This window comes from Danio rerio, chromosome 6, assembly GCF_052040795.2.
Source record: "Danio rerio strain M-AB ecotype USA chromosome 6, GRCz13ab, whole genome shotgun sequence".
In the NCBI taxonomy this organism is placed as follows: Eukaryota; Metazoa; Chordata; class Actinopteri; order Cypriniformes; family Danionidae; genus Danio; species Danio rerio.
In genome coordinates, this window is record NC_141026.1 from 43760176 (window position 1) to 43774449 (window position 14274).

Consider the following 14274-nt stretch of genomic DNA (forward strand, 5'->3'; position numbering starts at 1 on the left):
ACAACACACTGTCTTTGGCAGTAAACCCCTCTTTATAATTAACCAACTCAATAATTTTTTTTTTCTGTGAAGACTTTGTTCTTAAATATTAGTTTCTCTAAATGGCAGCAAGTGCTACAACTGAAAAAAACAACAACAACTGGTATTTATTGTTCATTTCTTAGTTCTATCATCTATAATATCATCATTCTTTCGATCATATCTGTCTTTCATTCCATCTTTCTGTCGTTCAATATAACTTTTTATCCATCTGTCTCTCTGCAATTTACTGTCACCTTAAGTATTGTATGTCATTCTGTCTATTGTTACATCTATTTAACATTCAGTCTATCCTTCTATTGTTTTGCCATCCCAAAGCAGAATCCATTCATCCATGCTTCCAAACTTCCATCCATCCATCCATCCATCCATCCATCCATCCATCCATACATTCGTCCGTCCATCCATTCGTCCATCCGTCCATCCGTCCATCCGTCCGTCCATCCATCCGTCCGTCCATCCATCCATCCATCCATCCATCCATCCATCCATCCATCCATCCAGTAGTTTTCTCATTACGAAATCCCAATGTTCGGTCTATCATTTAGGCTCTTTTTCTCTTAAGCTCTTTTAGCATTCTAACTGTCATTCTATCAGTCTAATGTATAAATGAATGTCTGGGTGTTTTTAGTCTGGTAATCTTAACATCAGTAATCAACTAGTTTAAATTCACCTTAATCATTCTTTCATCCATCTTCACGCCTTAAAGGGCTCCTATTTTAACCCTTTTACAAGATATAAGATAAATCTTTGCTGTCCCCAGAATGCACCTGTAAAGTTTCAGCTTAAAACACCCATCAGATTATTTAGTATACAATGCAAACTCTGTCCATTTTGAACTCAAAGCAAAGTGTAGCTGTTTTTGTAGCCTTTGTCTTTAAATGTAAATGAGCTGGCTGTCCCCGCCCATCATTCCGACGTGTGTGTCTGCTTCTCATGCCTTACTTCAGATAAACAGCAGTCAGTGATAGAGACAGACATGCAGATATCCAGCTCATTAGTCAAAGATAGAAGTTTATTAAAGCCTTAATGCAACGATGAGTCACACACAAATGCTGTTACAAAATTTGCAATACACACACACACACACACACACACACACACACACACACACACACACACACACATTTACTGACACTATGCACCTGTGGTGATTTTGAGTTACATAGCAACATGCTGTTTTAAAATGTTTATAACTCATTTCTGAGGTGCATCTGATCACAGAGAGTTGGAACAGATCTTTTAATCCCAGTTTCATTGCAAATCCTTTTCTGTGGACATGTTTCAATGGGTCACTATAGAGACATGTTAATACGCGCATATCAATCAATTTGTTGAGCGGAGAAAACTGCACTCAAATGTCAGTTTGCGGTGGGACTCAAAATCACTGCGATTTGGATCCTATTTTAACTTTAGGAAAAATAAAAAAGAGACTTTTTGTGTTTATATCACTCTAATATGGACTGTGGACTATACTTGGACACAGTTCTGTCCCAACAGCTTCCAAAAGACGATTTTACACCATAGGTGCCTTTTAAATTTGGCCAAGGATCAACTGTACAGCTATATCCTAAAGCTTAGATCATGATTCATGACCAAACAAGTGTGGATTTCAGTCTCATCCATTTTTTATTAAAGGACAAATCACAGGCCTGACTGGGTAGGTTTAAGGTTTCTGCATTTCCTTTTCCCAGTTTTCGTAGACATTTGCTATTAATATTAATCTATATTGAATGGATATATACTCTAGGATGGATGATGCAATGTATACTGGCCCCAGAGTTTTGGGAGTAACCTAAGTGGTTGTTCCATATGTTTGAATAAATAGATAAAAAATACCTCTGGCAAAAATGTTATCTGTTAGTCTTGAACGTCTGGATGACTTTTGTATGGATTATATTGGAAAATTTATTGGATTTTGTTGTATATGTGCTTGTCTAGAATTGTGCTAAGTCAAGCTGATGTGTTTATGTGTACTTTGTTGCTCAGAAATCCGTAATCAGTTGGTGGAGCAGTTCAAGTGCCTGGAGCAGCAATCAGAGGCTCGGATTCAGCTGTTGCAGGACCTGCAAGAGTTTTTCCGGCGTAAGGCAGAGATTCAGCTGGAGTATTCGCGCAGTCTGGAGAAACTGGCCGAAAGGTTTTCCTCAAAGATCCGTGGCCCAAGGTGAGGCTTTCCTGATATGTGCAAGTATGAATTCACTTTTAGAACAGAAAAACACAGAGAACAAAAATATTCGAAGTCTAATTTGAGCTGATCTTTACAGTTTTTAAAGCATATTATGAAGCACAGCATACTTTTTAAATGAGATATTATTAGATGAAATTTGATCATTATTATAATTTTTCAAGGAACATTGACAAAATTAGAGAAAAGTCTCAGATTGTTCCGTTATTGGTGTTAATTTGAGGCCTCGTTTGAATAATTATCTGAAAAATCCTATTAACTTGGCAGCCCAACTTTCCAATTTTCACAGACTTTGCAAGATGGTGATTAGGGTTGGGCGTTGTTGACCATTTTGGCATCGTACGATGTCTAATGTGAAACATTGCGATGGACCCACATGGTCTTTGCTTTACCCGTAACCAAACATAAATAAACAAAGTTACAAACAAATGACCACCTGTCAATCACTTTTTTTTTCCGATCTACCAATCACTTTTTTTGAATCTACACATTTTAAGTGCGAGAGGTACTGTATAATCCTTTATTTAATCCTCACGATGCTGTCAGCCGTGAAAGCGGCAGCTATATGTAACATTTAGCGAAGCTCATGAAAAGACTGTTATTGCTATTAAGATGACTTGCAAATGATGAGTTATGTATCAATATAAATGTGAGGTGGGGCAATGGATCGCGATATGCCGGCTTAGCGTGTTGGAGTTTGTCGGCCATCGGCGATGGACGACGGCATCGTCTATCGGCACAACCCTAATGGTGATCTTTTGTAAAGTCACTGAAACCCTCAGACAGAAGGTTTTCTAGATGAAAGTAAATAAATGACAGGCAAAGCAAATGCCAAATTTGTGAATATCGCAACATCTATAATATTTTTATAATTTCACTAATTTACTATTCACTAATTGGTGATCCACTAAAGTCAAATGCACAAGATAAAAATCAAGTGTCTATTAAATGTTCTCTTAAACATTTACTCAAAGCTGAAAATTCTAAACCTATTTGACTGACATTCTTATGTTGAACACAAACATATTTTTGACTTCTCTAATATTCCATAGTTTATTTATTTAGCTTTCTTCAAATCCTTTTCTCCTTTGTTTAACAGAATTTAAAAAAATCATGCAGGTTTGTAACCACTTGAGGGTAAATAGTTTGTAAATTAAAATGTTTGACTATCCCTTTAATTTGGCCTCCACAGTAAAAATTTCAGTGTAAATAATTTACGTTAACAACTTTTTCACTCTACAAAGGTTGTCAGTGGAAAAATGTCTTTAATTTAAACCTGTATATTAACCAATATATTGTTTGGCTTCACAACACTTGTAATACAGTAAGCAGGTATATGCATGGACTTGTACTTTTATGATACTGATGTATTTTGGTCATTGAGCTTAAAAAGTTGTGGTAGCCATAAATATTCAAACAAATTCCTGATGAAAGAATTACACCATAAATGACAACAGCACTTGCATTTTTGGAGACCTGTTCCTTTCTTGTTCCTGTTCCGTTCTTGCTTGCCAGATTACGTTGGTCTTCTTCTTTTCTCCTTCTGTTTTGCAATTTGTCTCAGTGCTCTTTCTATCATAGCAGAAAATGCTGTCTGTGAATTTTAAACCTCTCTTTTGCTGTTGGTTATAATTGTCCTTCATACAAGGGCTGCTCCTCTTTCTCGACTTTTGCACAAAGTTTTAAGAAGTCGATAAATGCCCTCAGCGTTTTACGCATTAGAATGTTATCTTTGGCTGTTAATTTAAATGAAATGCCCTTTTGAATTAAATGTTTCCTCAAAAGAAGATGTATATTTGCTGCTCCAGACTAATTGACCCTTTGCTGACCCAACCTTAAAAAAGGCCTTACCTTGATAGTTCACCTAAAAATGAAAAATCAACTCTGACTTTCATTATATGAAATACTATATATCATTATATATACTTTTTAAAAAAAATATAAGTTGACAGGTCATTTTAAGTCTATTGAGAAAGGTGTTTGAATAATGGTAACGGTGTTTTAATTGTAAGCCGTTCTTAATAGGCAACAATAACTTTTATTTCAGGATTATTTTAAGGGTAAATTACAGAAAAAGTGTTTACAGGGATCAAATCAACATAAAAAATTCTGCTTTGTTTTTTCTATATATTAGAATTTTACAATGATTGATAGAAGACACCCTTCAAAATGTATAGTTTATAAATTAAAATGATCTTATATTTTTAAGAAAATTTATAATCATAACCATAATTATTTCATGTGATAACAAGAAGTGAAGCTCCATAATACAAATACAAACCTTATTTGACTTTATACACACTCACAACAAATAACTTTTGCTGTTTGTTTAAAACATTATTATTACAAAACATTTATTTAAAATGAGTTAAAACAACCCAGGCTGCACGGTGGTGTAGTGGGTAGCACAATTGCCTCACAGCAAAAAGGTTGCTGGTTTTAGCCTCGACTGGGTCAGTTGGCGTTTCTGTGTGGAGATTGCATGTTCTCTCTGTGTTGCCTCTGGGTGCTCCGATTACCCCCACAAGTCCAAAGATGTGGTACAGGTGAATTGGGTAAGCTAAATTGTCTGTATTGTATGTGTGTGATTGAGTGTGTGTGGATGTTTCCCGGTTACGGGATGTAGCTTGAAGGGCATCCGCTGTGTAAAACATATGCTGGATAAGTTGGCGGTTCATTCCGCTGTGGCAGCCCCAGATTAATAAAGGGAATAAGCTGAAAAGAAAAGAATGAATGAATGAATCAACACAATTCTAATGTGTTTTGGGGGACAGCTTGCTTTGTTATATTCAATCCACTCAAAAGATCCAGTGTAACTTAATAGATTTGAGTTAGGACAACATGAAGGAATTGTGTGGAACCCAACATTTTTTCAGTGCATTAAAACACTACATTTTAGCCATTTGTTAGCAAAAAAAAAAGTTTTTGATTTAATTAAACTAACAAATAATATAATTATTAATTTGAACAAGTACAGGTCAGCTTTATATTTTGGCATAAATAATGCTAAATAATTTTTACATTTGCTTGTATAGATTTTAATGGAAGCAGGTGTCTTATCTTTGACCAGTATGTTTTAGAAAGGTTTCAGTAATGCTGAAAGGTTTGACTTGAGTGTTTGAGATCAGCAAGTGATTATTGGCTCTTGTGGCTTCAAGCCAACAATGGATTCCGAGTCTGCTGTAAAACTTCTGCTAACAAGACCTCAATCAGTCACATTGAGCAGGGGAAAGTAAAGGATCTTACTAATGCTCTGATGCGGCTGTAGAAACACATTCTGGCAGCTTGAGATGGATTTTTATTTGTTGAAAACCCTTTTTTTAAGTTTGAGAGAAAATGTCTTTAGTAGAATGCAGAATAAAAAATACTCAAACACATAAGCATAAATCATTAATCCAAACAAACTGAGAATTTTCAAGTGGTTTCTCACAGCTGAGCTCATCATCACAGTGATCATCAATATTATCACACACACTTTTTTTAAATGAGCTTTTTTACAGAATTTTAAAAATTATGGTATCAATCAGAATTTTATTAATAATAAAATGATTTAAAACAGTAATAAGCCTACTAATTGTCAGAAAATATTACAAAATTCAAAAGTTAAAAAAAACTAATTTTGAATATATTTTAAATTAATATATTTTAAAATGTGATTTATTCCTGTGTTGCAAAGCTGAATTTTCAGCCTTCTATTCTTCATTCGTCAGTGTTTTGCTTTATAATTTCAACAAGAAGTGATCACTTAGTTTCAACAATGATACAAGATTTGAATTTTTGTTTATATTTTGTATCTTTGAAGGAAAAAAACTGTTTGATATATCCTTAAAGTGTTTACATATTTATATTTTCATATTTAAATTTTATATTCCTGTTTCTTGGCATAAATTTAATTTCTGTGACTGTGAGTAGAGGTTACTTTAGAAATATGCTCTGTCCACATACAACTGTGAAATGTGACATAAAAGTTTAAAGCTGTATTTTGTTTAGAGATGCGTCATTTGCAATTTTCTTGCAATACTGATTGACCTGAATTTTTTTTCTAAGAACTATGATTATAAATAATAATAATAATAATAATAAACATCACAGTTCCCTCAAATCCCATTAACAGCATTTACAAAAGGTAATTTTAGTCCAAAGATAAGCCTATGGTTATAACTAATTTTGTTTAATGATTGTATAGCTTTGTATTATTGTGTTATTTCATTGTTTGCTGCTAACAAACCAGTCATGCGAAAAATAGTTTGATTCCAGTCTCTAGATGGTCAGTGAGTGCATCACTAATTTTGTTTACTATATTTATACGTTCAAAAATAAGTTACAAAATTATAAAATAAGATTAAGTCTTTTATTTTTTTAAATATTCAAGCTTATTTATTATACAGTTCAGAATAATTAACCCCCCTTTGAATTGTTTTTCTTTTTTAAATATTTCCCAAATTATGTTTACAAGAGCAAGGAAATTTTCACAGTATGTCTGATAATATTTTTTCTTGTGGAGAAAAAAAATTACCCTAACCTGCCTAGTTAACCTAATTAACCTAGTTAAGCCTTTAAATATCACTTTAAGCTTTACAGGAGTGTCTTGAAAAATATCTAGCAAAATATTATTTTCTGTCATCATGGTAAAGAAAAAATAAATCAGTTATTAGAAATGAGTTATTAAAACTATCTTGTTTAGAAATGTGTTGAAAAAAATCTCTCCGTTAAACAGAAATTGGGTGAAAATAAACAGGGGGGTAATAATTCAGGGGGTTTATTAATTCTGACTTCAACTGTATAATTCTCTTTTGTACATTTTCTGGAAAAACTACCTTTATAAAAAACTTTATTATGATGGTGAGCATGAAAATAAAGCATTCTCATACAGTGAAGTAAATTTTGGGTCATACTGCCTAGCCTTATGCAGTGAAAAATCAAGGTTTCTCCCAGTTCAAACCCTGAAACACATTCTGGCATCTATCTTTTTTAAATCTTTTTTTTCAGGTCATAAAACAATAATTCCTAAAGTTGAACACTATTGGTAGACACTTGGAATAATATGTGTGGCATTCTAAATGAAAGTAGGTTTGTGTTGCGAGTGCATTTCTTGGCTGGCTTTAATTAATAGCAGCTGGTGGAGGAGGGCCGTCTCTCACTGCACCATTGACTACATTACTGCAGACAACAATGAGAAATGGCTGCTGCTCTCCTGGCCCTTGCGTCTGGCCTTGTCATTTTCTGTAGTCGCTTCTGTTTTTGTACTTCTCCCTTTCCCCTTTTCTCTGATATTTTGTCAGCCTTCGTGTTCTATTTTTGCTGACGCAAGCCTCACCGCAAGCTGAGCTGACTCATGCTAAGAAGCAAGCAGACACAAACAAATGCGCACAATCCATAACAAACTTTTCCCTTTTCGTTGGAAAGATGTACTCGTGCTCCTTTGGATCAGAATCAGCTCTCTTTATGAATAAATTGCAGTCACATGCAGGAACGAAGAGTGTTTTTTTTCTTTCTTTTCTTTGCTGGATATTTTAGATGGACATACAGGGAAAAGAATAATATATATACGTGTGTGTGTGTGTGTGTATATATTCTTCCAAATGTACAGTTAAAGTCAGAATTATTAGCCCCCTTTTGATTTTTTTTTTTGTCTTTTTTAAATATTTCCCAAATGATGTTTAACAGAGGAAGGACATTTTCACAGTATGTCAGATAATATTTTTTCTTCTGGAAAAAGCCTTATTTGTTTTATTTTTGTTAGAATAAAAGTCATTTTCATTTTTCAAAAGCCATTTTAAGGACAAAATTTTAAGCCCCTTTAAGCTTTATTTTTTTTTTCGATAGTCTACAGAGCAAACCATCGTTGTACAATAACTTGCCTAATTACACTAACTTGCCTAATTAACCCAGTTAAACCTTTAAACATCACTTTAATCTGTATAGAAATGTCCTGAAAAATATCTAGTCAAATATTATTTACTGTCATCATGGCAAAGATGAAATAAATTAGTTATTAGAAATGAGTTATTAAACTATTCTGTTTAGAAACTTGTTGAATAAATCTTCTCTCCGTTAAACCGAAATTGGGGAAAAAAATAAAACAGAGAGGCTAATAATTCTGACTTCAACTCTATATTTCGATCTGTTTTTCAGAAAATGACAGTTGTTCATAGGGCTGCACAATATATTGTTTCAGCATTGATATCACAATGTGTGCATCCGCAATAGTCATATCGCAATATATGCAATTATGACTCTGAATAATAGTTCACAGAAGCTACAGAATTGTATTTAATCATTGTATTTATATGGAATTTATAGGATTTATGAAAAAAATTATTTGTACTCACAATTTTTGTCCTGTTTAGAGTCCAAATATCCACATTTCAAAGCAAAAATAAGATTGTTTTTACCAACTTCCCTGGCAGATAAATTAGCTTGTTTTAAGGAAAAACTCATAATTTTCTCTTATTACTTCTTCTGACAGTAAAAATGAAACACTTTTTTTACTTGGCCTGTTTTTATTATTATTTTTTTTATTTGGACTATAAACGAGACAAAACAAAGTAAAGAAAGCATTTTTTACATTGTGATTATTCAATTTTTGTACTTGAATTCTTTTAGACTCCACAGAAAAGTTCTTACTGTCAAATAGTGCTATTCAAACTATCTTGTCAAACTGTATTCATTTGACAATATTTATCGCAGAAAATTATGAATGTTTTATCACAGTTATTCCACTTAATATCATTTGGTATTATGTTGTCTAAAATCAGTATTAACATGTATTTCACATTTACTGTTATTTTATGCAAAAAAAAAATGCTCTAAATGAATACATTTCAATTTTAAAATGGAAGAAAGTAGTTTAAAGAATACATCTCAGACATAACTGCAAATCATAAATCTGTAGAAACTGATTTTTTCCTACGTTTTCTCCACAGCTGTGTGTATTTATAAAAGATTCATTGTTTATAAAAGCAGTCATTTAATTGTAAAAGCTGCATTTTAACAAACTAATAAATATATAAAATAACATTCAATAAAAAGCAAGGGATTAAACCATACTCTGCCATAGAGTAATGTAAAAAAATACATTGCAAAGGAAAATCTATACACTTTTGTGATAAAACACCAGTCAGAATCAGGTATTTCATTCAGACTTGTAATTAATAATATGTTTTATTGCAAAAATGTATCTTCCTCTGCTTTGCATTGGTTATACAAACACAGACACAGCTACCATATTTCCGTACTTATTTTATTAATTAAGTTGCTACACTGCATAAGATTTATTAGGTTTTTGCATTGTTAAAACCCTTTTTTCAGTTGAACACAAAAGAAGATATTTTAAAGCATAATAGCCATTGACTTCCATAGTATTTTCCCCCTACTATTTCTTAAAGGGACACGAAACACCAAAAACAATTTTTTTGAGATGTTGACAGTCACACAGTATATGTCCCATGTTGCTAAAACCACTAGTACACATACATTTAGTTACAAGTTAAAATTGTTTGCTTCTTACAAATTTGTTCTTCCGGTTTAAAAAGAAATTTTGAAGCTGCGTCATGGCCATGAGATCCTTGTGTAAAAATTCCAGCGTGGAGATTGACTGTCTGTACCGGCCGGTCCAAAGTGACGAACTAATCAGCGCGCTCTATTGTAAATGCGATGCAAGTTCATTAATGTGCATAATATAGCTTTGAAGATACTTTTTACCTGTTAAAGTGTTCAGAGAGGTGCCACATTGTGTTACCAACCGTAATTCAAACAAGTAGTAGATGAAGAATTGTTCGGAGACATGGGTCGTCGGTGTTGCATTTATATATGTGCCACAACAAAGGTTTTGTTTCATTTCCCTACAATAAGATCACAGCTCGCGTGTGGAACCACATGTGTAGATTACAGTGGTCCGCTAACATGCAATAAAAAATATGTTTGTATGGAACATTTTTTTACCCGAGAGCTTTTCGAATCTAAAAAAAAACTGTGAAATCCAGATTTGACAGTCATCTTCTTTTTTTTTTTTTGACAAAAGACGTGGTTCAAGTTTGTGTTGGTTGTCCTTTCTCTGTGGATTTGGTAAGTGTGTGATCAGTGTTCTTTGTTTATGTTTATTCAGATGGCAAAGTTAATTAGTATCATCAGCAGTACTCTTTCAGTTTTTAAAGACATACCTTAGTCGAAATGGTTTAGTTCCTAAGTTTACGGTAACATCACTACAATATTATGGACTGAAAATCTTCCACTTTCACACAGCTCTCAGATCCACTGTAAATGATGCTCTCAGAATCACTTTCCATTTCCCGTGCATTTGTGTTTGTGCTGCCGATGTTAAAATCCGTGCGTGCACATACTAAAACTCCCCTTTTCCTGTAAATCTTTCGCCACTCGATACTCCCACCTAAACAAAGCTGGATTCACCCACCTTCCTGACTTTTTTCAAATTAGGTTTCATGGCCCTTTAAATTATCTTTTCATTTTGTGTTAATCTGGAAAAAATTAAACTCATAAGGGTTTGTAGCTACATTAAATTTTCTTTATGTCTTAATCCTTTTAAACACTTTGTGTTTTTTTCCATCCACAAAAAGTAATACCAATTTTCCCATCACTTTATGTTTAAATAAAAAAATCCCTTCATAAAAAGCCAACCGTCCTCAGCTTATATAGTTCCTCACACACCATGACGTGTCTAGAGGAGATAAGAAAGCGTCTACAATAGTGTCATTAATGACCGCTTGTGTGTTTGTGTCCATGTGTGAGTGTTTCGGGTCAATAAATACCTCTTCCTATCTCCACAAAGCAGACCTGTCATCATGCTGAGCTTTACCAGTCAGAATGCAAAGTCCTTTTTCCTTGTGTTTGTTTGTGTGTGTGTGTGTGTGTGTGTGTGTGTGTGTGTGTGTGTGTGTGTGTGTGTGTGTGTTATTGCACATGTTTAGTTTTATTTTCACTCTGTCTCCTGTTCTTTATCTTGCCTCTTTCCTTGGCCTGCATGTGTTGTTATTACGGTCTCATTGATGTGTATTGGTGCTGAGACTTGCAACACACAGTTCCTGAATACTAATCCAACACTCTCTGCAGTTTGGCTCTGTCTCCATGCTTTAAAACAGGCATTGGTTACTTTTAATCAGAATTTATTTTGCATGCAGCGTAGTTTGGCTGATGGAACGTTATTTAAATGATGTGACCGCTAAGTTGTTTTGTTTGGCTGAATGCAGTATTTATTTTCTTTTATCTTTTTATAAATGAAAGAGATGCATTGAGGGCATCTGCATTGTAGAGTTTTTATGCGTTGATTCACAAATTACAAAAGATTTTAATTATTCATTGTTTTTAAAACAAACCCATTTGTTTCAGTGATTTGAACTACAGAAGGGTGGCAAAGGCATTTATGTGTGAAACATCTGCTCTCTTTCCTTAACCTGAAGGGTTATTTCTCCACCATATGTTTCAATGATATTGTAGCTTTAATCAGATTTATTATAGTTATATTATTTCATTTCAATTAGTTTGACTTTTTAGTGAGATTAAAATAACATAAAAAGAAAATGAATTATAATTCGGAATTATTAAAATGCTGTGTTATTAATGACAAACTTTAGTACATCCTATATAATATGAATACATGTTTTGCAAAAAATAATTAGGTATTTAACAAATAGAAAAATTAGGTACATGTAAATATTACTCATAGATACGTTTCCTTTATTGTTTAAAGCTTTTTAATCAGTGTTAATGTAAGTACGTAGTATACTTCAATCTCATGTGACTCACTGTGGCCCATACAGCATATTAACCTTTAACTAACTTACATTAAATATTTCATACATGCTGATCATAGCAGTGTGCATTTATTCGTTGAGTATTAATTCATAATCTCATGAATATTTGAATCCCTACAGATTGCTGTAAGTTATGCATGACTTTCATGCACTTGCCTATGAGGCAAAGTAGTGCAGTCTGCCATTACCTAACAATGAAAGAACAATTTTTAAAGATGTATTTTTTAAATAATGTACTACAATCTTTATTCTTTAAAATTAGTATGTAATAATATCAGTAAAATATGCAATATTCTACATACAGCAGGGAAAATAAGTATTAAATATGTCATTTTCTAGGGAATAATATTTCTAAAGGAGCTGACATGGAATCAAACCAGATTTTGGTAAAAACTTGAATACAAACATAAAAATTAAACAAAACAAAAAATCTGAACATTTTGTTGTGTAATAACAATGAAATAACACAATGACAAAGTACTGAACTGCTGAAATATATTTAATACTTATTATAAAAGGCTTTTTTGGTGACATCAGCTTAAAAGACACCTTTCATATGTAGAAGAACTACTGAGAGATATCAGCTGCAGTCTGGGCTTTCACTGCCCTTCTACACCTGCCTTTCTTCCTGTGTTTAATACTTTTCTCCTGCTTCATTTTATTTTATTACGCATAACTTCAATTTTAAACTAATTCGATTAATTTTATTTGCATACAAGGATTTTTTTTGGTTGTTACCAACATCAGGGGAAAAATTCAAGTCAATGGCACCTTTAGAAATATGTTTTCTGAGAAAAATAGCGACGTGTTCAATACATATTTTCCTTTCTTTATTTGGATTGACCAGCTTCTCTTGCTGTGTCTGAAAGTTTCATCCCTTTGGTCTATATCTGGATATTTGGCACAGCTTACTATCTATAAAAGTCAGAAAATTTATGAAATTATCAACAGTTCCCAGATTACCACCAATGATGTAAATGTCATTGCTGAAAGCCAGCTTAGTCCTATCTGAAGTTGTACACTGTAAAACCCAACAGTTAACTTTATCAAATGAAATGAGTGTAGATAACTCAAAATTCACTGAAAGTTAATTCTACTCAATGGAAAAGAGTTTTGAACTCAGTGTTGAAGGAAATGAATTACTTAAATACCTCATTAATAAAATGGATTAAGTTCACAGTTTTTATGAGTATTAGTTTTTGAACTTAAATAGTTTGTTAAAATCTGTTTTCTCAAATGGTTTGAGTTACCTTAACTTATTGGGTTTTACAGTGTACTAACACAAGTTCAAATGCATTTTAATGCATATTTCATGACTTGCATATATTCTAAAGCACAGTATAAAAAAGGCAAAAATGAAAGGACCCTAAACACTGAGATTCCTTCCATTACACTGAAATAAACTGAACTTCAACTGTGAAAAGTGAAATGAAGCAGATTCAACTTACTAGAACTTCGCCTTAAACTGCTTTCACATAATCTACTGTCACCGACTCGGTCCCAGTCATTCCCCTCGCTGGCCAGCAGAGGTCACCATCTCCGGACTTCTAACCATTACGTCATCCATTCACCCTGATTCCAGCACACCTGATCTCCATTCCACTAATGACCCACGTACCACATATAAGCAGCTCACACACACACTTCAGTGCGAAGTCTTGTTCAGCCCCGGCCAGCATTACTGAGCGTTCTATCCTGCCTGATCTCCCGTTTACAACTACAGCCCATTTCACGACTCTGCTCTGTCTTCTGCCTGCCCTCGACCAAAGCCTGTTTCCTTGGACTCTGATTCTCGCCGCCTGCCCCTGACTAAAGCCTGTTACACGGACTCTGAATCACGCTGCCTGCCTCTGACCCAAGCCTGGTAATCACACTGTGTCTGTTATCTGCTACTTCCCCATTGATGTGTACGTTGTATGTCCGCACAGCCGTGCGAGTTGTTGATGTTTAGTGTGACTTAATAAATACTGCAAAATGGATCCCTCCGTGTCAGTCTCCCCGTTACAGAAGACTTCGCCCAACATGGATCCCGCAGCCATCCAGGTTTTGTCTCACGAAGTCACAGCTCAAGCTCAGGTATTGTCTACTCACCAACAACAACTAACACATCTAACTCAGTTAACAGACGAACTGGTGAAATCTCTACAAAACCTGCAAGCTGCTCCCACAGCGCAACTCACCGCCAACTACTCTCCGAGTCCACTTGTTGTTACACAACCCCCGATGACTTCCGGAGCTCGATTGGCATTCCCTGACAAGTTCTCAGGTAACCCAGCA

The 14274-nt window shown here is 34.0% G+C and overlaps 1 protein-coding gene across 3 annotated transcripts in view; it reads left to right on the forward strand.

The window, feature by feature from the left end:
- The window catches only part of srgap3 (SLIT-ROBO Rho GTPase activating protein 3), a 200428-nt gene that overhangs the window by 45763 nt on the left and 140391 nt on the right, over positions 1–14274 (forward strand). For all 3 annotated transcript variants that reach the window (XR_015494021.1, XM_087257811.1, XM_087257812.1), the window contains exon 2: positions 2029–2206. Coding sequence is in view for 2 of the 3 variants with exons in the window: in XM_087257811.1 (XP_087113937.1) it covers positions 2029–2206 (178 nt within the window). In the remaining variant the exon portion in view is untranslated. The remainder of the gene's footprint in view (positions 1–2028; positions 2207–14274) is intronic.